This window comes from Panthera onca, chromosome B1 (assembly GCF_046562875.1).
Source record: "Panthera onca isolate mPanOnc1 chromosome B1, mPanOnc1 haplotype 2, whole genome shotgun sequence".
Classification (NCBI taxonomy): Eukaryota; Metazoa; Chordata; class Mammalia; order Carnivora; family Felidae; genus Panthera; species Panthera onca.
In genome coordinates, this window is record NC_138342.1 from 181763772 (window position 1) to 181787231 (window position 23460).

General features: G+C 39.1%; 1 protein-coding gene across 5 annotated transcripts in view; it reads left to right on the top strand.

The window, feature by feature from the left end:
- The first annotated feature begins 12003 nt into the window (after positions 1–12003).
- TUSC3 (tumor suppressor candidate 3) overlaps positions 12004–23460 on the top strand; it is a 261164-nt gene continuing 249707 nt past the window's right edge. For 3 of the 5 annotated variants that reach the window (XM_078445392.2, XM_078445395.2, XM_078445393.2), the window contains exon 1: positions 12005–12303. In XM_078445392.2, the coding sequence (XP_078301518.1) occupies positions 12166–12303 (138 nt within the window). In that variant the 5' untranslated portion in view covers positions 12005–12165. Of the gene's footprint in view, positions 12304–23460 lie in introns of all 5 variants that reach the window. The other 2 variants (XM_078445394.2, XM_078445391.2) reach the window with 2 other exon arrangements.

The window sequence follows — 23460 nt, forward strand, 5'->3', positions numbered from 1 at the left end:
TAGCTCCTTTCCAACAAAAGGAGAACAAACACTCATGGGGAGGTTGTCTTGTGTAGAAAAGCGAGATCCTTTTATTTCATGTCGAAGATTCCTTTTATGTTTCATTTCTATACTTCGGGGTTCCACAATCTCTGGATTTTAAATTCTACGGCTTGATAAAATTGCCAAGGCCTTTCTCTTTTCTGTGTGTATATGTCAGATGGGTTTTCCTGCATCTAAACTTTGTCTCCTCTCTTGCAGATAGGACACTATTAGCTCTTCACGGTGACAATTCAATATTTGTCCACAATTGGTTTCTTTGCACTTTTGGTTTATTTATTTATTTCTGAGAGAGAGAAAGAGAGAGACAGAGAGAGAGCGAGCATGCACATGTGCTTGTGAGTAGGGGAGGTGCAGAGAGAGAGAAAGAGAAAGAATTCCAAGCAGGCTCAGTTCAGAGCCCTATGCGGGCATAACCTCATGAGCTGTGAAATCATGACCTGAGCTGAAATCAAGAGTTAGTCATTAACCAACTGAACCACACAGGTGCCCCATGCACTTATTTTTCTGTTTCTGTTCCTCTTTGTCCCTTTTTCTCCAGCTGGGAAATTTAAGAGTAACAGATTAGACTGTGTACACTCCGGGAGTATCTAGTGTAGAGAAACAGTACCATTTTGTTTTTTAAGAAATAGATACGTTATTGTTACATTTATTCTAAAAATTGTGGTGGCTGAAAAATGCATTGACTTAATAGCCTTCCTTACTATAATTATGAAGTTTAAAAAAAGACCTCAGTTGCAATACGAGAAAAGACTTTTTGGCATTATTTAAAGCGTTTGCAGGGGTGCCTGGGTGGCTCAGTTGGTTGAGTGTCTAGTTCTTGATTTTGGCTCAGGTCATGATCTCAAGGTTCGTGGGATGGAGTCCCACACTGGGCTCCATATTGAGTGTGGGGCCTGCTAGGGTTTCACTCTCCCTCCCTTTCTTGCCCTTCCCCCACCCCCATCTCTCTCTCTCTCTCTCTCTCTCTCTCTCTCTCTCTCTCTCCATCAATAAATAAACTTAAAAAAAAATAAAGAATCTGTAAAATTCAGTTTACCAATAAAAATAGCATCGACACAATATTTAGATTTATACAAGACCAGAGTTAAGTGTTATATAGTTTAAATTCACTAAACTGATTTCATGAGTTAAGTAAATTATAACTGTTTTCATGACTTTTTAAAGAATTGAATAATATAAAAACATATATTTAAATAAATGAAATGATAATAATGGATGTCTTTCTTAAAGTTTATTTTTATTTATTTTGATAGAGACACAGAGAGAGAGAGCGTGCGCATGAGCAAGTGGGGGAGGGGCAGAGAGAGAGGGAGGCAGAACCCTAAGCACGCTCCACACAGTCAGTGCAGAGCACGATGTGGGGCTCGAACTCACGAACCCTTTTTAGCGGGGTCTTTGTCCAGTTTTGGAATCAAGGTAATGCTGGCCTCGTAGAATGAGTCTGGAAGTTTTCTTTCCATTTCTATTTTTTGGAACAGCTTCAAAAGAATAGGTATTGACTCTTCTTTAAATATTTGTTAGAATTTCCCTAGGAAGTGCCTGGATAATTTTGAAGTAAGTAACAGGAAAATACATGGATCACTGAAAGAATTCTGCACCACATTCCAGTGTGGCAGGGATTTTTCCACAGCACCAAATATTTCTCAGACAGTAGCAGGGTGTCCTAGAATTTAACTCTGTGGATATTCTCTATCAGGAGATAGTTGATGTGGGAAACAAAGACAGAAGGAAATGGCAGATAAATTAAATTTCCTTATAATCTGCAGATCAATGACAAATACTTGAGGCAGGCAGAATATAATATTTCTCCAGGAACTCCCTACCCTCTTAAGGTTAATGTTTTGCTAGAGGGAGAAACAACTTTAGCCTGACAACAGCTAGGCCTCTGGGATCCTGTGTCTTCTTTATCATATGAAAATCCTTTGCGGAACCTCCCTTTTGCCTTTACCTCTCCCAAATCCACTGTACGTAGTCTCTCTTCCCAACCCCCGGGGCAGCTCTTCCTACCTATGGGTCCTGTCCCTGTGCTTTATTAAAACTACCTTTTTACATGAAGAAGTCTCAAGAATTCCTTCTTGGCTGTGGGCCCCAAACCCCCACCACCACTCCAAAACCACATCAATAGTGTCAGATCCCATGGGTTAAGGGCTCAGTCCTACAAGACTGCTTCTCTTCCCCTATCACCCTACCAACTCCAGTCACAAGGCCAAGTTAACAACATCTGTGCTTCTGCCCAACTGGTTGGAGGTTTCAAGGACCCCCTCCTTCGGGTCGAATGATTTGCTAGAGTGACTCACAAGACTCAGAGAGACATTTTACTTCCTAGATGATCAGTTTCTTATAAAAGGATATAACTCATGAACAGCTGGATGGAAGAGATGGATAGGGTGTTGTATAAGGAAAGGGGGGTGGAACTTCCATTCCCTTTCAAACTATACCATTTCCCTAGAATCTCCACGTGTTCACCAACCCAGAGCTCTTTGAACCCAGTCCTTTTGGGTTTTTATGGAGGTTTCATAGCACAGGCATGATTGATTCAACCTCTAGCTCCTCTCCCTTCCCTCTAATCATGTGGTTAGTTCCCCTGGCAACCAGCCCCGTCCTTGGGTGGAGTCCAAAAGTCACCTAATTAACATAATAAAAACATCTTTCTCACCCTTGTCACTTAGGAAATTTCAAGGGTTTTAAGGAGCTCTGTGCCAGAAATGGGGATGAAGACCAGATATACATTTTATATTATAAATCACAATGTCACAATTGCTAAACATAATTTAAAAATTTGGAGAATAGCTATAGATGAGCAAAATATACACTATTTACCTTAGTAAATATATGTAAAGTAAGACATTAGCACTCATGAAATAAAGATAGCTCAACAGTTCTTGCTTTTCTGTCTTCTATTTTTCTCTTGTGTCTGGAGAAAAACATAGTTACTTTGATTAAATATGGTAATTAACACAAGTGTTTGAGTATTCCAGGCACTCCAATTACAAAGATGTATAAACATACAAAATAATGCATGTGATTGTCTGCTTATTAACAGTTATTATAGTTGATCAATATGGTGTATTTATTATGACATATACAGTGTCTTATTTAATATACTAATATTTTAAAGCTACAGCTTTAAGTTTCACAGATTTATTAATTTTTTAATCTGTGAATGCCTAAATACATATATAGTAATATAATAGGAAAAGATAAGACTCAGTAGACAGAAAGGAAAAGGTTTGGACCTGATGTTCCTGGGTGGGGAAAAACATATTCTGGAACAATGCTGGGAGCCTCTTACCGCCGCAAACTCCCTCAGGCATATGGGTCCTCTTAAGAATGTAACTGGACACCCGTCTACTCCCCCTCAGCTTCTTCTCAGGAATTTGACCATCAGAATACCTAATTAAAATAAGTAAAATAAGTAATAAGTTATATGGTGGATAGTATGACCATAGCCTGACTCCTCCCACAATGAATTCCAGCCAATCAAGAATGACAACCCAGCAGCTACAGTGATCAAGCCAATAGGGTAGGACCTGAGGAGGAACAAGGGCAAAGGGAAGGGGCCCACCCAAATCCTATAAAACAAAGTCCCTTGCCTATAGTTGGGGGCATCTACATTTGAATGCCCCCTCTCTGTAAAGAGAGCTTTCCTACTATTCTCACTTTCTCATCTTAAATCTAACAAACTTTTGCCTGCTGCCCATTTTATTTTGTGTCCACCTCTTCATTCTTCAAAGCGGTGAGACGATGAACGTGGGTATTGACGTAAAAAAATCTTGCAACAGTAAGGTGTGTTAATAAATCCTTTACTACATATTGTTTCAAGAATAATGCACAGAAAGCCTAAAATTATTATTTTAATCTCTATCTATAAAATCACCATGTTATTTAATGCCTAGATTAGCACTTAAGTTTTGTCACAAAAAATGCTTTTATAGTCTCTCAAATAATTTTTGAAAAGATTACTTATATTTGAAAGAAAAGTTAAGTTCTTAGTAATCATCACTGTTTGTTGCAGTGTTTTGACACAATTACCTATAAATATTTTTGTCTTTAGATACTTATGACTTGTGTGACTTTAAATAAGCAACTGTGAACAAAATGTATGGAAGCAAAGAGAAAACAGTGATTACTGTTGACTAGGAGTTGGGAATCATAACGGAGATGATATTTAAGTTGTGCACTAAAGAATGAGCAAAATTGTGAAGTGCAGGGAGGACAGACAAGTTCATTCCAGAAAGATGCAACAGTGACAAAGGCAGGAACACACAGAATGTGATCTTCAATAACATCCTTCTAAAGGAATTTAGAAGACTAGATATCCCTTTGTGCATTTTAAAGTAAACATCAAAGTTTTCATTACAAGCTTAAAATACAAAGATGAAAATTTCCATCAAGTTATAAATATTGACATTCAAAAAATAAAACTGTCATGGCATTCTTTTAAATATTTCTGAAGGAATGGAAATGATAGCTATCCATTAAAAAACAAATGCACACACAAGAAGGAGCTCTTCTTTTTAACAATTGCTTGTTTTATATTATCTTTTTATCCTCCTGAGTTTGCATTTCCATTATGTTGCTTCCAAGGGATTTGAAAAATTATAATTTTTTATGGAACTTATTATTAAAAAGTAAATTTTATATTGAAATATAGCATATATACATAAATCACAAAGTTATGGCTCAAGAAATTTTTACAAAGAATACACACTTGTGTAATAACCAGCACTCAGAACAGGAGGAAATTGATCATAGACTATTTCCAGTACTCTAGCGCCCTGTTGAGCCCTCTTCTACTATCCTGACTTCCAACCTGAGATATTTAATATATTAGCCAACAATGGCCAGATCATATATAAAAATAGAACTCTGACCTACAACCTGTAGCAATATGTCCAGGAAACCAACCCCTTATATGTAATAAACATCCCAGGAAGCCAGCCTCGACCTATAGGAGGTCAGACTGCTATCGCTAGTCAATCCAGAAATCCCAACAATAACTTTAACGGTTATTGTTTAACCGTTAGGTTAATTTAACGGTTAGCCCCAAATAGCCAAGACTTGATAAAAAACTGACAGCTACCTAGTTTTTGTCCCTGTTTCCAACTTAGACCAACTACAGAGAGCCAAATATGCTGCCCTAGCCAATCACATAGATGCCCTCCTTCTATTTAGTCTAACCACAGTTTCCTCCAAGCCAATAGCTTCCAATTGGGGGGTACCTAACATCTTCCCTTTTTTCTACATTAAGGTTTCCTACTCCCTCTGCCTGTATTTAAGTCTGTCAAAACTCAAGTGAGGGTGGCTTACTCCCTTGCTATAGCAAGCTCAGAAAAAAATAGCCTCTTCCTGTTCTCATTTGGTTGATGTTATCTATCTCCACACATCCAAATACATTAGCTTTGTGTGTGTCTGGATCCTTAGATTGTAAAATTCATTCACATTATGTATAGATGTCATTAGTTCATTTTTATTGATCTATAGTACGACTGTATCACAAGTTATAGATCTGATTAACTGTTGTTAGATGTTTGGTCTCTTTCCGGCTTTGGGCTTTTATGAACAAAGCTGCTATACGAATTTATACATGTCATATGGTGAATTTATGTCTATTTAGAACTGCTGGTGCAGTTAGCTTTAGTAGACACTGCCACCGTTACAAACTGGTTCAACCAGTTTACCCTCCCACTGGCAGTGTAATCAGATAGACTTTTATCCTAATTTTTGTTTTGCTTGAAAGTCTTCTCTGCCAAAAAGAGTTGTGTGAATTGAAATCTGATTTAAACACACTTCTGACCATAAGGCTGTATTAAAATTTATGTTTTGCACTGAGTCATCATTAGTTATGAGTTGTACCCAATTGATCAAAATAACAACATATATTATGAAGTTGAGAAAATAGTAGTAAACATGAAAAAATGAAAAGCAAAAGTGTACTGGGAAAGAATTACTTATAGAAATGGTTAAGGTTTTTAAAAATTACTTTAAATGTCTATGGATGAATATTAATTATTGCTGGAATGAGATAATATTCAGCATTATTTTATTCTTATTTTTAAAAAAGAATGTTTATTTTGAGAGACAGAGAGAGAGAGCACAAGTAGGGGAGAGGCAGAGAGAGAGGGAAAGAGAGAATGCCAAGCGGGCTCTGAGTCAAAATCAAGAGTTGGATGCTTAACCAACTGAGCCACCCAGTGGGCTCTTACTCTTACTTTTAATTTTTGTTTGTATTAGGTGTTAACGAACTATGATCACAATGAGGAGACAAGAATAGGAGTCTGCTATCACAATATCACTCAATTTTTGAACTCATTTTGAGTAATGGGCCAAAACTTATGTAGCGTTCTATTCCCAAAACAATTTTTAAATGATCTATACCTGACAAGTGGATTGTGCCTTCTTTCAATATTATTGAAAGCAAAAAACCAGAAACCTCTGATTAACAAAAGGATTTTTGTCTAAGACATTAAAATCACTCACTTTTCAACACATATACAAATACTTAGGATGTTCCTTTGGCTGCCCTGGAGGGCTTTTTGTTTTTTTGTTTTTTGCATGTTTCTTTACTTGTTTTGAGAGAGAGAGGGTGAGCACAAACGCTTGAGTGCCTGCTTCCCTCTGAGCAGGGGAGGGGCAGAGAGAGAGAGAATCCCAAGCAGGCTTTGCGCTGTCGGTGCAGAGCCCAATTCTGGACTCAAACTCACCAACCGGGAAATAATTACCTGAGCTGAAATCAAGAGTTGGGTACTTAAGCAACTGAGTCACCCAGGAGACCCTGTTTTGTTCTGTTTTGTCTTTTTAGTCCCTTGTTGGGGGCAACCCACCTAGACATACTAGTCAGGATGGGAGGGAGAGATCTCTTTCTTTAGCTAAGATAGAAGGCCCTTGTCCTAACAAAGCTGGGCAAGAAGAAGAAGAGTTAGCCTGCATTTCAGCATTTTTTCCAAGTCCATTAATTTTAGGGAAGAACACAGGATTTTTGAGATTTTGGAAATGGCTTCTCTTAATAAAACCATTTGTCTATGTAGTCCTTGGTGTGAACTCCAGTTTGAAGGCTGCTATATTAAAGCAGGGATAAAGGGTTTGACTTGGCTCTAAGCCATTATCCAGAGTTTGGACCTCCTTTGAAACCTAGGGATGAGCTACTGAAAGTATGTGGACTAAAGACAGTGACATGCTTAGTGTTGTACTTCAGGGAATAAACAGAGAATGGCTGAAATCATTCATGCATTCAACAAATGCACTATTTGGTGTAGTGTGTACTCATAAAGAAAACAGTCTCTGCCTTCCTGGAGCTTATATTACAATGGGGAAAGGAATATAAAAGCATAATGCCAGTTAGTGATAGATAACTATAAAAAATGTGAAACAGGGATTATTCTGGACAGTGCAGATAAAAAGCCCTGTCTTACGGAGCTTACATCCTAATAGGGGAGACTAGAAATAAATGAATCCATAGCATAATTTCAGGTAATGATGAGTGCTATATGAAAAAGTTAAGGGTGTATGTGTGTGAAGAGTAAGGAGTTTAGTTTTTAGAAAGCGTTGTCTGAGAAATGAGGTTAATGCAGGCAGGCTGGGTCCTGCAGGATGAGCCCAGAGGGTCCTTGGCTAAGTGCGGCAGGATAGAAATCAAATTGTGAGCCAGTAGGAAGTGAGAGCAGGGTTTATTGGAGATATATAGGGAGTGCAGGAACAGACAGAGTGTCCAGGAGACTCAGAAGCAAAGGAGAGAGTCTCTTCTTTGCTTGGGGTCTGGGGTTTTTATTGATGATTGTGGTCTGGTGCACATGTCCTCTCTGGCATCCAGGAACTGGTCTGAACAAGGACAGGGGCCATGTGTGCATCATAAGTCACAGATTCCTTGGAGCCAGAGGGTTTTGGCATTGAGATGTCTAGCGCCAGTGGTCCAGAATACACACATGATGGTCTTGCCGGGTCATTCTTACCCAGTCATTCCTGAGATGTCATCTATTGGGCTGGAAGGCTCCAAAGGAATCATTAACTCCTTATTCCTTATGAGGACATATATTAAGGCATGTGTGTGTGTGTATGTGTGTGTGTGTGTGTGCGCAGATCCTAGCAAGAATAGAAATAGGTAAAGGAGCTAAAAAAAAAACAGTTTTTTCCCCCTCATGGGGTCCCTTTAGTTTCCCTATCTCAAGATGATAGTTTAGGAGATCTGAGCCTTGACCTGAATAAAGTGATAAAGTTTGCCATGTGGACATCTATCTGTGTGAAAAGGGTGAAGGAACAACAGTGGGAAGGACAGAGGAAGAGTATGCTTGACATATTTAAGGAAAAAAAGAAAACCAGCCTGGCTGAAGCATAGTCAGAAAGCAGAAGTAGAAATGAGTTTGCACAGGCAGCCAGGAAGAAAGTAACATAGGGGCCCAAGGGCATGGAAAAGACTGCTTTTTATGCTGAAGACAGAGAAAGTACTTTGCACTGGTTTCTGTATAAAAAGGATCACTCTGGCTAATGTACCAAGAATAGAATGCAGGAAGGCAGGATTAAAAAGTTTTGGATTAGGTTGGTAGAGGAGGAAGGTAAATTTATAAACAAGGGGAGAATGGACTAATAATGGTGTCCTGATGCCTTTCTAATGAATGCAAGAGTTACAAAATGAAAAGCAGAAAACAGATTCTTAAGACACTTTGGAGGCTGAGTAACTTGGAAACCAAGTATGGATGGCAGTATGGTTGGAGAGAATGAGGAAAATGGAAGGCCACTCTGAGGCTCTGAAAATTGGTAATTAGGAGGATTGTGGTATCATCAACTAGATCCCAAGACCTGACCTTTACTGCTCACCCGCTCCTACTCACCGACCTTTGTCCTACATTTTTCCTTAAGCGTTTTTTCCTGCTTTGTCTCTTAATTCAGGCAAAAGGAAGGCAAAACCACCCCTCAAGCAGTTCTGACGGGACCTCCAGCTAGCCCAGACCACTCCCACCGCTTTGAGCTTAACTCCCTGACTCACCTGCTCAAGTGGGCAGTGCAGTGACCTCTAGAATAACCAATAATTACCTTTACCTCATTATAATATTAAAACCTCTGCCCAAGGAGGAGCACAAACCTCATTTACTTTACAATGCACGTATCATGCATGGTTCCGTAAGGTGCATGCATGACCTCATGCCCACATCTACATGCACTGACAAGGATCCCCTTTTAAACTATTCTCCCTAACCCTTGGGTGAGTGGGTGGCTCAGTCGGTAAGTGTCAGACCTCCGCTCAGGTCATATCTCCCGCACGGTTTGTTGGTTCAAGCTTCGTGTCTGACAGCTTGAAGCCTGCTGCAGATTCTGTGACCCCCTTTCTTTCTGCCCTTCCCCTGCTCGTGCTCGCTCTCAAAAATAAATAAACACTAAATTTTTTTTTTGAAAGGAACCCATACACCCTTGCTCAGAGTTGCAGCTTTGTTAGTTATTTCCTATGATTTCCTTATTTGTTTCAAATAAAATTTCCTTTGTGCAAAAATTCACCTCGTGTAGTTTCTCTCTGTGACTCGGCAAGGAGAGAACTCACATTGGTTTGGTTCCAGTGGTAGCATTTAGTTACAGTAATAGAAATTAAGACGAGTTTGGGAGAGAACAGGGCAGATGGTGGATTTTGATTATGTTGAGTGTATCTTGATATAGATGTTCAGCTGATATAGACCATAAATTTACTCCTGTCTCCAAATAGATAAAAGTGGAGGCCATTTTCACACATTTCAAGGAAAAAGCAAGGAACTATTCTTTTGCGAGTAATTACTATGGGCAAAAATGCTCACATAATAGTGGGAAATCAAAAGTCTGGGAGACAGAGAAGAGAGATTTATTCGTAAATACCTTTAAAAAAGGCAGCATAGAATTGTATATAATAATGGCTCTCGAGCTTGATTGCCCAAGTTGAAATTCCTGGTATACCTTTTTCAAATTGTGTGACTTTGAGTTGGATCTTCTGGTCTTAGTTTCCTTATGTGAAATTGTTACAATAAGACTTATCTGATAAGGTTGTTGTGGAGCAGTTCTTAATCTGGAGTCCATGAAATTTGGGGAAACTTGAAATGGAAAAAAATTAACCTTATTGGTACTAACCTCTCATGAAAAATCTTGTTTTCTTCAATTATAAAGCAGAAAGCAAACCATGGTGGTATTAACAGTACATACGGCTTTGTTTCCTGCAGAAATTACAAACTACAAATAACTTAGTATCACAGTGTTGCAGGATTTTTTTACCTGGGTACCTGGGGTTCTTTGTCTCACCGCCTGGAAGAATGAAGCCGTGGACACAAAATGAGTATCAGGCAAAAGTTTATTAGAGTGTAAGAAAGTAAGAGTAGTACGAAAGCTCTCTTTACAGAGAGGGGGTATTTGACAGTAAATGCCCGCTACAATAGGCAAGTGTCCTTTTATAAGGTTCTGGTCAGCCCTCTCTTCTTTCCTGCCTCGTTCCTTCCCAGGGCCTACCCTTATTGGCTTGAAACCTCTAGGTTCTGGGTCGTCCACTCCTGATTGGCTCGATTCCATCGTATGAGGGGTGGTCTATGGCTAGATCATTCCTTTTGGGTCAAACGTTTTCTAGTCTACTTATTTTTAGTTAGGTCTTTTGTCAAATTCCTGAGGAAAACTTGAGGGGGAGTAGGTAGTGTCTTTTACATTCTTAAGAGGAATCTTATGCCTGAGGGGGTTTGGTGCAGTCAGACTAAGCCCGGCATTGTTCCAAAATACGAGTTTTTCCCCATCCAGGGATCTCAGGTCCTTTCCCTCTCTGCCTACTGAATCCTATCTTTTCCTATGATAACAGTACAGTAGATTTTATTTTTAAGTAATCTCTACACCCAGCCTGGGACTGGAACTCACGACCTGGAGGTCAAGAGTCACAGGCTGTACCAACTGAGTCAGCCAGGTGCCCCCGTAGCAGATATTTTGAAATACTGTTTATCATCCTCGCTATTTCAGTATTACCATATTTACTAGAATTGGTGTTAGATACAGTCAGATTTGATACTATTTTAGAGTTTATTTACAGCCCTCATGCTACTTAGCTGGCCAAGTATCCTACAATTCTGTCTCTTGTTCAGTTACAATCACCCTGTGACGTCCGAATGTTTATACGGTGGTTCTTACATCTACCATTGCTTTCCAGTATTTCCCCAAATACAAATGTTGTTGACCACTGGGTCAAAAGAGGTGAATTGTTTTCATTTGGATAATGGTATTTCACTATACTTGATTCCTTTGTAATCTATGAATTTAATTTATGCAGTTAGAAATACTGTTTTAAGACTGGGCCCAGTAGGCTTCATCAGACTAGCAGAGGTGTTCATGATCCAAGAGAAGAAACCTTGCCATGGAATAAAAGGTACACCAGAACAGGACTTGGTGCATATCAGATATTCAGTAAACAGCCTGCTGCTTTGTTCTTAAAATGTTCAGAGAGCAGGAAGTGAATGAAGGGCTCCTCAGGCCCCTCAATTGGGGCTGCAGAAACAGCTGTGAAGTTGCAGGCGGCCACTATGCATCCAGGGGGTTATATTCCGTGGATTATGTTAGAGGCTTGAGAGGGCTCAGTATGTGAGCCACAGCTGTCTCAAAAAACGTCCCATGGAAACGGAGATGGCCCATGGGCGAGAGGGGCCAGGCAGGTACTAATTCCTTAAGTTGCTCCTCTATCGTCCAAAAGGCAATTAGGCCCGTCTGTGGCTTCTGGTAAACAGGAATTTAGTCCCGTTGGACTGAACCGGGCCCTCGCATATTCCTGGAGACTCGCACCGGCTTCAGTAACATGAGAGCATTCGGTCACCCGGCTGGAGAACGGAGCCCCAGCGCGGCGCGGGTCTCACGGAGAGCTGCGGCGCCCTGGGCTCAGCAAGGCGCGCACGAGGCCCCGGCTCCCTCGCCACGCCCACTTCCTGCCCCATCCCGGGCCTTTCCAGGTTCCCTCTCCGGTGAACCGGATGCTCTGTCAGTTTCCTCCTCCGCGTCCTCGGCGGCCTCCGCTTCCCTGGCGAAGCCGCAGGCGCCCACGAGGGCACAGGCCGGGGGCACCCGGCGGCTGGCCTGGCAGGAGTAGGACGCCGGGAGGAGCTGGGCGCGCACGGTTACCGAGCGTGGAGGAGACACTGCCCTGCGGCGATGGGTGCCAGGGGCGCTCCTTCACGCCGGAGGTTGGCGGGGCGGCGGCTGCGATACCTGCCCACCGGGAGCTTTCCCTTTCTCCTCCTCCTGCTGCTGCTCTGCATCCAGCTCGGGGGAGGACAGAAGAAAAAAGAGGTAGAATGAATCCCTTGACCTTCCGGGTGGGCCCAGGCTGGCTGGGGCGGGCTGGGCCGGCGGCGTTGCCAGGCAGCTTCTCCGCGTTGCTAGGCAGCCGGGCCGCTGGCGTGGGGGAAGGCGGCCTTGGGACGCCCGCGGAGCGGTTGGGGGGCCTTGGGGCGAGTCCTTTTTGCCGCGCAGTCACGGATGTAGCGTTATCGTGGTGTTTGCTCAAAAACAGTACAGCATCGTCTTCCACTCTGTGCTTTAGCACCGAACGCTTTCAGACTCATGGCGCTTTTGATCCTCCAAGGCCGAGGTTTGGGCCCTTGAGTCCCTGAAAGGGGGTGTGTTGGGTGTGAAAATACTCTTCAGGAATATTTGTAAACCTGTGAGAACTGTTTGTCCTTCAGGTTCAGTACCCAGCTCCCTTCGTTACTCGATCAAAGCGACAGCGGAGCGTATTGGGAATGTGTTTTAAGTTTGTATTCGTAATTACACATTTTTAAAGCTGTAGGTTTATTTGCTTATGTTGAACTCCTTTGAGAATAAACTCACATTTTTTAAGTTATGTAAATTTGTGAAGTGAAGATCACCTGATTTCAACCTTGGTCCTCTAATGACTTCGATGAGGGGGTTGAAGTCACTATATTTAAAATAGAGTTATTGGTGAATTTCAGTGATCCATCCTTCCCTTAGATACTCAATCTAGAAGGATCAGAAAAAAAAATTCTTTAGGAAATGTGAGTAGTGTTTCGTACATTATTTTAGTAAGAGTATTCGCTGTAGTTCAAGATAGTTTTTACTGGTGAAGTATTACACACACGTGCCTCAAAATCTAATTCGGGTTTAAAATATTACCACACGTTTCTTGATAGCTGAGTAGAGAGTAATGAAACAGCCTCATGCGCAAAATAATTGTGATTCTCTTTACGTTTACCTGAAACAACTCTGAACTCAATATGAACTTCTTCCCTTTAGCTTTTTAATTTTAACATGAAAGCATGGCATACAGAATTCTTGTTGGAGTTCCAGTAACAGGTTTAGAGAACAACTGTTAAAATTAAAACTGTATTTACAAGTATAAGTTAAAGGTACATTTTCTAGCATTTGGTATTTATAGACCACATTCCAAGAGTTTTAGGTGTCATAGTTTTTCTTGAGGGAGGGGATTAAAAGGTGGGTTTTTTTTTTTTTTTTTTTTTTTTTTTTTTTTTTGCCAATTATCACAGCAGAGGGCAGTAAAAAATGATGAAGGATTTCATGGAAATTCTCACGACCACAGTAACTTTCAATTGGAAGAAAAAAAATCTGAACGGACTGAAAAGTGTGCATCTTCAGAGCGTCTTAGTATTTCCAATTGTGTGACAACTTTAACAGATGACAACACTGGTTACCTTAGTACAATGACAATAAACTAACATCTGTTCCATTACCATTTTTTATAAAAGACATTTTAAATGAAAAATTAGGGAGAAAATTGTTGAGGATTAGAAAAGGATGTTTTCCAAAACCACTTTTGTTTTTCTTAAACAGGAGAGTCTAATACTACATCGTGGTATTGCAGAATGCACATATTTAAAGAAAAGAAGAGGAAAATAACAAATAATTGAAGTTTTAATACTTTGCTCAATGAGTATACATATCTGGAATGTAATCTAGTTGGGTATCTGGTACTCAGTTCTCTGAGAATACACTCACATTATTTAAGTTACACAAATTTATTTGTGAAGTTCAGAGCACCTGATTCAATCTTAGTCCTTAATAACTTGGAGGCTGTGATCTCTTTAAATACTGGAAGAAAAATATACTTCACTGGAAATAGTGGAAAGTGGTTGGTCTCTCGTGGTATTCCAGGGTTGTTTTGAACATGTCACTTCATTCTTTGCTGAGTTTAGAACCTGATGCCGTTATAACGTTTGACACCGTTGAACCAGCAAGTATAGCAGTTGGAACTTAGTTTACTACAAAAAATGTTACTGACATAAATACTTGAGTTCACTTGACATTAATAGTGTATTCCTTCATTCTGGGGGTTGAAGTCTAAAGTTGAACCTGGAACCAAGAATGGACACTAGTTGCTTTTATGGAAGTAATAGTTATGACAGTAATAGCTATCACTGTAAGTTTTTGAGTCAGGTGGTCCAGTTACAACTGAGTCACTAATTGTATGACATCAGGCAAACAACCTAACTTCCTTGAACTTTAATTTCTTTGTTTTAAAACACATATATAGGGGCGCCTGGGTGGCTCAGTCGGTCGAGCGTCCGACTTCAGCTCAGGTCATGATCTCACGGTTCCAGGAGTTCGAGCCTCTTGTCGGGCTCTGTGCTGAGGGCTCGGAGCCTGGGGCCTGCTTTGGCTTCTGTGCCTCCCTCTCTCTCTGCCCCTCCCCCGCTCATGCTCTGTCTCTCTCTCTCTCTCTCTCTCTCTCTCTCTCAAAAATATTCAAATAAAAAAATTTTAAACACAGAATACCTACATCTCAGGTTTGTCAATGGGATTAAATAAGACTGTATATAAATTACTTAGTGCAGTGCCTAGAGCATAACAGATGGTCAGTACTAGTGTCTATTATTATGTGTTCTTCATTTAGATGAGAGCATTAGACATGATGAGATCCTAAAATGTGATAAAATATTTTTCAATTTTCTTTTTGCTAATAAAGTGATTTCATCATTATTGTGAAATTTATAGTTACTGAAATAAGTTTTTTATTTTATCGTGACACATGGAGAATTCCACACTCTTACTTTGTTGGAGAACTTCCCAGATGGGAGATTTTGCAGCATGGAAGAATTGGTCGTATTCATGGATGTGTGTATATGTGTGTCTACATATATATATTTTTGTATATTTCTTCATGAAGACATTTAATTCAGTAGAAAATAATTTTGTTATATTCTCTAAGAATGTAGTGAAGAGAAATAGTTGGGTGAATTGGCAAAAAAGATTAGAGACTTTATAGTCACTTTCCTTAATTACATTCAATATAGTCATTAAACTAATTTTTGAATCCTCTTCTTAAGTGATAGAAACTTGAGGAAGACTATACATTCTTAGTAGATCATTTGCTTATGTAGTGCATCATATTTTTTTTTTAATTTTGACCATTTCTCTATTTCTTATATTGTTAACACTTATCAGTTAGTTTCATTTAGAATTGTTTTAATTTATAATAACATGTTTTGATAATATAAAAGGAGCTAAAATTCTGTAATTATTTTAAATGGATTTATTGACTTTGACATCATCAAAAGCGGCTATTATAGTAACTTATCCTTTATGTTAGCTAATATGCTTTGACTTGTAGGTAGCAATAAATATGCAATCTGAAAAATTGAACAGCTCATGAATATTTTTGCCAAGCAATATGATTATGTAAATGAAATATGTCAATTGCCTCTGACATAACTTCTGTGTGTCGTTAATGTTTTGAAGCACATTTTATACTGAGATGTATATATCCAGTGGTTTTTTAGCGGCAGAGCCATGAAGTAGATGCTTCACTATCTTAGCAAATTAAGAAAAGGGAGAGGATGGAAGTAAGCAATGGATTTTACCTTTAAGCAGAGAACTTAAGTGGAAAAAAAGTGTGTAAATATACGAGCACAGCTTTAAGAAATGCCTAGTAATTACACGTGGGTATGTATACATGTAGACACAGATTCTGCCACTGCAGGTAGTTTCAGCTAGGTTAGATTTTGTGTACAATGACTCCTTGCTGAGTAATTGGAACTGACAGGTCTTGCTCAGAATGGCCCAAACTCCTTGCCAAGTCTGTGAGAGCTCAGCCTGCCGCATTTCCACAGATGATGGCAGAAGGCATGGAATTCCTGCCTGGATCACAAGTGGACGGTTTATTACAGCAGCGGATTTGCCAGAGTGTCAGCATTTATGCTGATGATGCAGATTAGATGACTGCTACAAGTGCAGGAAGTTGTGTAGCGGGAGAGAAACCTTGAGCTTAGGGAGCTCAGGTCTTTTATAATGGACACTAAGCTTGTTTGACCTTTGACCCAGGGGAGACATTATCTTTATTAAACCGGAAAATAAATAGATCTGCTCTTTGTCTAGAGAGGACCTGTCTTCCAAGGCTTGGGTGCTAAATGCCCCCGAAAAGATGTCAAGAACAAAGTCAGTTAGTCCTTGTGCTTGCATGTTATGTCGAAATCCACGAAGAATTATTTCCTTAAGTGAGAGAGAGTAACTTAAGCAAAAGAGAATGCTGGGATATTTTCCTCCATGTGCATACCCCACCAGTATGTTCAGTCCCGTATGTGTTGTCTGTTCCACATGAAAGACGCAGGGGAAGAGCAGAAACATGTAACGTGAGCCACAGATTGATCAGCTGTTAATCTTTTGCCACATTTACTTTCGCATTTTCTCAATATTCAGTGAGTTTTGGTAGGACTGACATCTGGATGCCAGTGACTGACATTGGTTATTTTGGTAGTCTCCAGGGTTCGTCGAGTCAGACGATCTTATGATTCCTTCTTTCCATAAGAGTACCTCCTCGAGTATTGTAAACTCATTCCACCAAGATAGAAAATTTACCTTTGCTTAAGTATAGGAATGGCTGTTGTTCCCCTGCTAGAGAACAGGTAAATCATGAACAATGTATGTGTTCTATAACATTGAGTGTGTACATGTGTATGAGCGTGCATGCAGCATGCAACGTGGGGACCAACTAGTAGTGTTTATGTCAGTCTCCAGGTTTTTTTTTTTTTAATTTTTTTTAATTTTTTTTTTTATTTTTGAGAGAGAGAGAAAGAGCACGTGCATGTGTGAGCAGGGGTGAGGCAGAGAGGGGGGCAGAGGATCCGAAGCAGGCTCTGTGCTGACAGCAGTGAACCCGATGCGGGGCTTGAACTCATGAACCGTGAGATCATGACCTGAGCCAAAGTCGGACGCGCAACTGACTGAGCCACTCAAGCGCCCCAATCTCTACCCAGTTTTTATCTATTGAACAAGACTGCAGCTTCTCAAATTGAGAAGGGGAACTCTTAATCTTTCTTTCTGCCCATCTGTTTTCTTTTTTTCTTTTTTAAATTTTCTTTTAACGTTTATTTATTATTGAGAGACAGAGAGACACAGAGTGTGAGCAGGAGAGGGGTAGAGAGAGGGGGAGACACAGAATCTGAAGTAGGCTCTAGGCTCCAAGCTGTCAGCACAGAGCCTGATGCGAGCTCGAACTCCCAAACTGTGAGATCATGACCTGAGCCGAAGTCAGGCGCTTAACTGACTGAGCCACCCAGGTGCTCCTGGCCCATCTGTTTTCTAAGTGCTATTAACAGTGCTGGTTTATGGGGAACAACTATTACCATCCCTAGAACCTCATTTTTTAAGTAATCACTTGCCAATATAATATATATTTGGAGCTCTTACCCTGTATTTTGCATGTTGTATACAGAAAGGCTGGCTTTACATAATTTCCTGGGGAGTTGTACGTAGATTAAAGGAACATCTTGGAAAAATAGGATTTTTTGTTCCTTGGAAGGAACATCTTGGAAAAGAACATCCTGGAAAAATAGGATTTCTCTCAATACATAGCTATGGAAAACTTAAATATTCAGTTGGAATATTAAAATTTCAAAAGTGTTATTCAAAACAATAGGTAATATGTTTTTTCCTAATAATTGGTATCTGCCTGTGCCAGAAGAAAAAAGATCAACAATGAGGTTATGGAGTCCTTCAAAATCTATGATAAAAGAGTAGCACTCTGCAGCTATTAATGAACTGAAGAGTAAGAATAAAAGAAAGTCTTCACTAGTATATTTATTGTTATTAAAGTTTTGGTTGATCATCTAAAGATACGTAATTAGTTTGACATTTGGAGGTAAAGAAATTTTTCTCCACTGCATGTTACCATGACCCGACTACCTATAGAACTCTAGTACCTTTAATGAAAAGGGATACTTGAGTATAGGTTGAATAAATTGTGATGCTCATTTTATTAATGGAACTTTCTGTTGTTTATCTTAGGAGTGTATTTTTAGAGATGGCTTAACATTATCGGTATGATTTGACTCAACTTTTGGAAGTACTTTATTTCAGAGTCTTCTGTGCTTGGAAACAAAACAAACCATTGGGAAATTAGTTTATATGAGTATTGTGATAAAACTTAGGGTACAGAATTCATTGTAAATCATGGAATCTCTTTACTATTCATATCAAGTATTAAATTGAGATATCTTAGGATAACTCATTGAATTTAACAAACTTGGAAGGAAGTCTAAATTATATGACAAATGACAAAAAAAAAATAACAGTAGAACAGATAGGAGATAGAATGTTAGGCATTTCATGTACTTAGATACAATCTTTATAATATCTTTGCTTGATGGTTTGGCAGACAGCTTTGTTTGCCTTACCTTTATCTTTGCCGACAATACTTTGTTTTCATTTAGAGAAACTGGAACTGTCTTAAGCCCAAAACATTTTTCTTAGAGATTATATCATGATTATCTAGTACCTTGCAGAGTATTGGTTTAGTAGTAAGCGCATAAATTATATGGGACTTGTGATAAATTTCCACTTCTTTTATAAAGGACACAAGGAAAAGAAATTGTCTCTTCATGTCTTCAGTATATGAATATGAGAATATGATGCTTGAGTTGCTGAACCCATCTTATAAACATGAAAGTATAAGGCTGGGGCAAAAACCAGTGGGTTCCTGATGTCAGGGTAGAAAAATGGAGAGAACATGGGTGCTTGATGACCTGACTTAACTAGCCTTGTAATTTCTCTAACTCTGGAATCCTTGTTATATGTTAATAAGATTTATATTGTTCATTTTGAAATGAATTTCTGATTTTTTGTATTTGAAAGCATTCTACCAAAGAAAGTCATCTTATTTTAAGGGTTTTACCCATGATTGTGATTTACCCAACTTGTAACTTTACAGTTTTACTCCAAAGACCTCTTTTTTTTTATGTTTTTTATGTTTATTTAGTTTTTGAGAGAGACTGAGGGAGACAGTACATGCCCCTGTGCATGGGAGCAAGTGAGCGGGGGAGGGGCAGAGAGAGCGGGGGTGGGGCTGAGCTGTCAGCACAGATCTTGAGGGGGGGCTTGCACCCCACAGACTGCAAGATCATGGCCTCAGCCACAGTTGGTCACTCAACCGACTAAGCCACCCAGGCACCCCTATTTACCTCTATGTTGTGTTAGGAGCTTAACAATTACCTAGCTATAAGACCCTCTTTGTAAATTATGTTAAATGTTAAAGGACTTTTTACATACATATAGCTCTCCCTTATCTTTGAATGTTAACAGTCATTATTAGGAGTCTGTATATGCTTTGAAAATGTGTTTGGAAGTGAATTTTCCATGTGTTCCTTTTATTAATGTAACTGTTTTTATTGTATGAATTGAAGTTCTCTAAGTATTATATATCCAAAAGATTGTAGGAAGGAAATTTGGGAATAAATTTATTATATGCCTTAAAAGCTTTTAGCCCAAGAAAGGAGAGAAATAATTAGTTATGCCTCAGATAGATATATTTGCTGTATGAGGTTTTCTATGTGAATGCTTTAAAAAAATACTTCTTTTGCTTTTGTGTATGTAATAGATTGGTACCTAGTTTCATCTTAAAGACTGCCGGATAAAATAGAGGAAGACACCTTTATTTTAAAAATGATCATATTTTAATAGTCTTTTGGTTTACATTTGAGTTTAAGATTAAGCAAAAGAAAAGTTGAGACCTCCAACCCCTCTCCCCCATTGAGGATATTGTGCAATGCAGATTGTTCCATGTTTTTTATTTGTTTGTTTTTTTAGCATTGGAGCTTTCAGAATGAATAAAGGATTTTTCTCCTGCTCAGGGAGGTGAAATGGTGTGCTCTATCTTGCTTTGTTTCCTGTACATTCTCCTCCTGGAAAGTTCATGGGAGAAAGAGTGGCTGAATCAAGATGTAATACTGTCCTAATGGTACTCTGTTTTAATTTAGCTTCCTGTTGACAGGTACATGAGTCACATGCTTTGATGTTGGAGTGTATTCCAAATCGTAACGAGAATAGTAACCATAGATGTTTTCAAAAAAATACTGCATTATGGGATATTAGAGCAGGAAAGTCAGTTTTCAGGCTAAATAACAAAGTTGGGACTAGAAGTTAGGTTTCCTGACACCAGAGGTTATATTTCCGTATTCTCATGTTCAGTTAGGCTGTCAAGTTCTTCCTCCCTGCTCTCCCTTCACTACTTTCGTTATACTATTTTTTCCTGTGTCGTTTCATAGCTGATATTTTAACTCTGTAACTTCCTCTTCATGGGTACTTGTTTTTTAAAGTCTGAAATGACTAAAAATTTGGCAGATGTAAAACCTATTAATACTACTTGGATTTGACTCCTTTGAGAACATGGTTTATAAAATTAAGCCATCTGTTTCTTTATGAAGCTTTAAATAAATGAGTTTAGGTTAAGGTAAACCTAAATCATAATAGTCAGAACTCTAAAACAGCGCAGGACCCAAACCAGTGCCTCCTACATACAGTCCCTAATAGTAAGTAAAGCATGTTCACATGTCTGTTTGCCAAAGCCAGAAATCTGGGCACATTTCACTTAGTCTCAAATCTTTACTTACATGTGACTTTTTCCACACTCCTTTCCCCACCCCAGCTAAAGATACCCTGAGACTTCTCTTGACCATGGCTATCTTTGAGGAGCACTGTTTACCTGCTGTTTCAATGCCATAGGGTGCATTCCACAGTTCTTTGCATGCAGGTAGTGCTTTTCCTGAGTGAGCCTTTGTCTAACTTTCCTGTTTGCTGTCTCCAGTGTTTCCATGCTTCTCTCCAGTGTTAAGTCAGTTATCCCCACTTCCCCATTTCAGATGAGGGACTTCTCTGTGCTCACACAAATGGAACTTTGTGCTTATTTCTTTATAACACTTCTGTGAATTGTCTCTTGTCTATCATTCTTATTATACAAGCCCTTTGAAGAGAGTTGTTTTTTTTTTTTTTTTTTCTTCATATCTCTACCTGCATATTCAGGCATAGTGCCTTGCAGTTGGTAAAAGCTTAGTAAAGTTTGGTCAAGTTACTTAATCTCTCTAAGCCTCTTTTCCTTATCTGTAAAATGTAGACAGTATGTTAGTCCTTGCTGTAGAGCTTTACATGACTTAATCCTGCAAAGTACTTCGCAGCATGGTGCATGGAACGTAGTAAATGCTTAATGTTAGCTTTGGTGCTGATCCTGGTGAATGAATTGTAGGATGTATTATGGGTTGTTTTAAATGGATAGTACAAATTGATTTGGCATCACAAGAGAAAAGTTAAAAATCATAATTTTTCATAAATATTTTGTTTTCCTGTTTGACAAGTTATGCTACTGAATTGGCTCTAGAGAATGTCATTGCTTTCTTCACTGCCAGACATGAGTTCTTGTACTATTTGACTTACATAGCATTTTACATTGTTGGCTATTGCTCCCTCACCCTCCCCATCCCCAGCTTTATTGACATATAATTGACACATAAAATTTTGAATATTCAAGGTGTGCAACATGCCGACTTGATACACTTATATATCGGAAGATGATTATCACCATAGACTTCAGTAACACTCCCATCACATCACATGATTACCATTCCCTTTTTCTGGTGAGAACATTTAAGATTTATAACTTTCCAGTGTGTAATACATTACTGTTAAGTATAATCACAATACTGAGCATTAGATTATGAGAACTTACCTTTTATCTGGAAGTTTGTATCCTTTGACCAATATCTTCCATTTCCCCCACCCTCACTCACTTCCTGTGACCACCACTCTACTCGGTTTCTACAAATTTTTCTTTGATTCCACATATAGGTGAAATCATACAGTATTTGTCTTCTCTCTATCTTATTTATTTCACTTAGCATAATGCCTTCAGTATCAATCCATGTTGTTGCAAGTGGCAGGATTTCTTAGTTTTTCTGTGAATGAATAATATTCCGTTGTCTGTGTGTGTGTGTGTGTGTGTGTGTGTGTGTATGATAATGGTTTATATATGATGTATATGCATTTTATATATATGCCATAGTTTCTTCATTGTCCTGTTTCAGTGAACACCTACATTGTTTTCATGAGTTGGCTATTGTAAATAATGCTGTTATGAACATGGGGTGCAGATATCTTTTTGAGTTAGTGCTTTCATTTTGTTTGGATATGTTCTCAGAAGTGGAATTGTTGGATTACATGGTAGTTCTATTTTTAATTTTTTGAGGATCCTCTATTCTGTTTTCCATGGTGGCTGTACCAGTTTATAGTTCCACCAGTAGTGTATGAGGATTCCCTTTTCTCCACATCCTCACCAGCATTTGTTATCACTTGTCTTTATTTTTTCTAGTTGTATACAGAAATCAGTGACATACGTCATTACAGAAGTTTAAGATGTACAGCATGATTATTTGATTTACATATATTGTGAAGTGATTACCACAATAGGTTTAGCTAACCTCCATCTTCTCATATAGATACAGTAAAAACAAAAGAAAGAAGAAAAGAAAAATGTCTCTTTTTGGTGAGAATTCTTAGGACTTTTAACAGTTTTCTTATACATCATACAGTAGCGTTAGCTGTAGTCATTATGTTGTACATTATATCTCTAGTGCTTATATATGGGAGCTCGTACCTTTTGACCATAGTCCTCCAATTTTATTTTTTAATTTATTTATAGAGAGAGAGGGAGACACAGAGAGAGAGAGGGAGGGAGGGAGGGAAGGAGGGAGGGAGAGGGAGAGTGGGGCAGGGAGAGATAGAGAGAATCCCAAGCAGGCTCCATACTGTCAGCACAGAACCCAGTGTGGGGCTGGAAACTATGAACCGTGAGATCATGACCTGAGCTGAAACCAAGAGTTGGACACTCAACCGACTGAGCCACCTAAGTGCCCCCATATTCCTCCAATTATTCTACTCCCCACTCTGCCTCTGGTAATCACAAGTCAAGTGTGATCTCTTTTTCTATTTATTGTTTTTCTTAGATTATACATATAAGTGAAGTCATACAGTATTTCTCTTTCTCTGCCTTATTTTACTTAGCATAATGCTAAACATAATTTTACTTAGCATAATGCCTTTAAGGTCCATCCATGTTGTTGCAAATGGTAGTATTTCCCAATTTTTTTTTTTTTATGGGTAATGTTCTATTCTGTGTGTATGTATATACGTGTGTGTGTGTGTGTGTGTGTG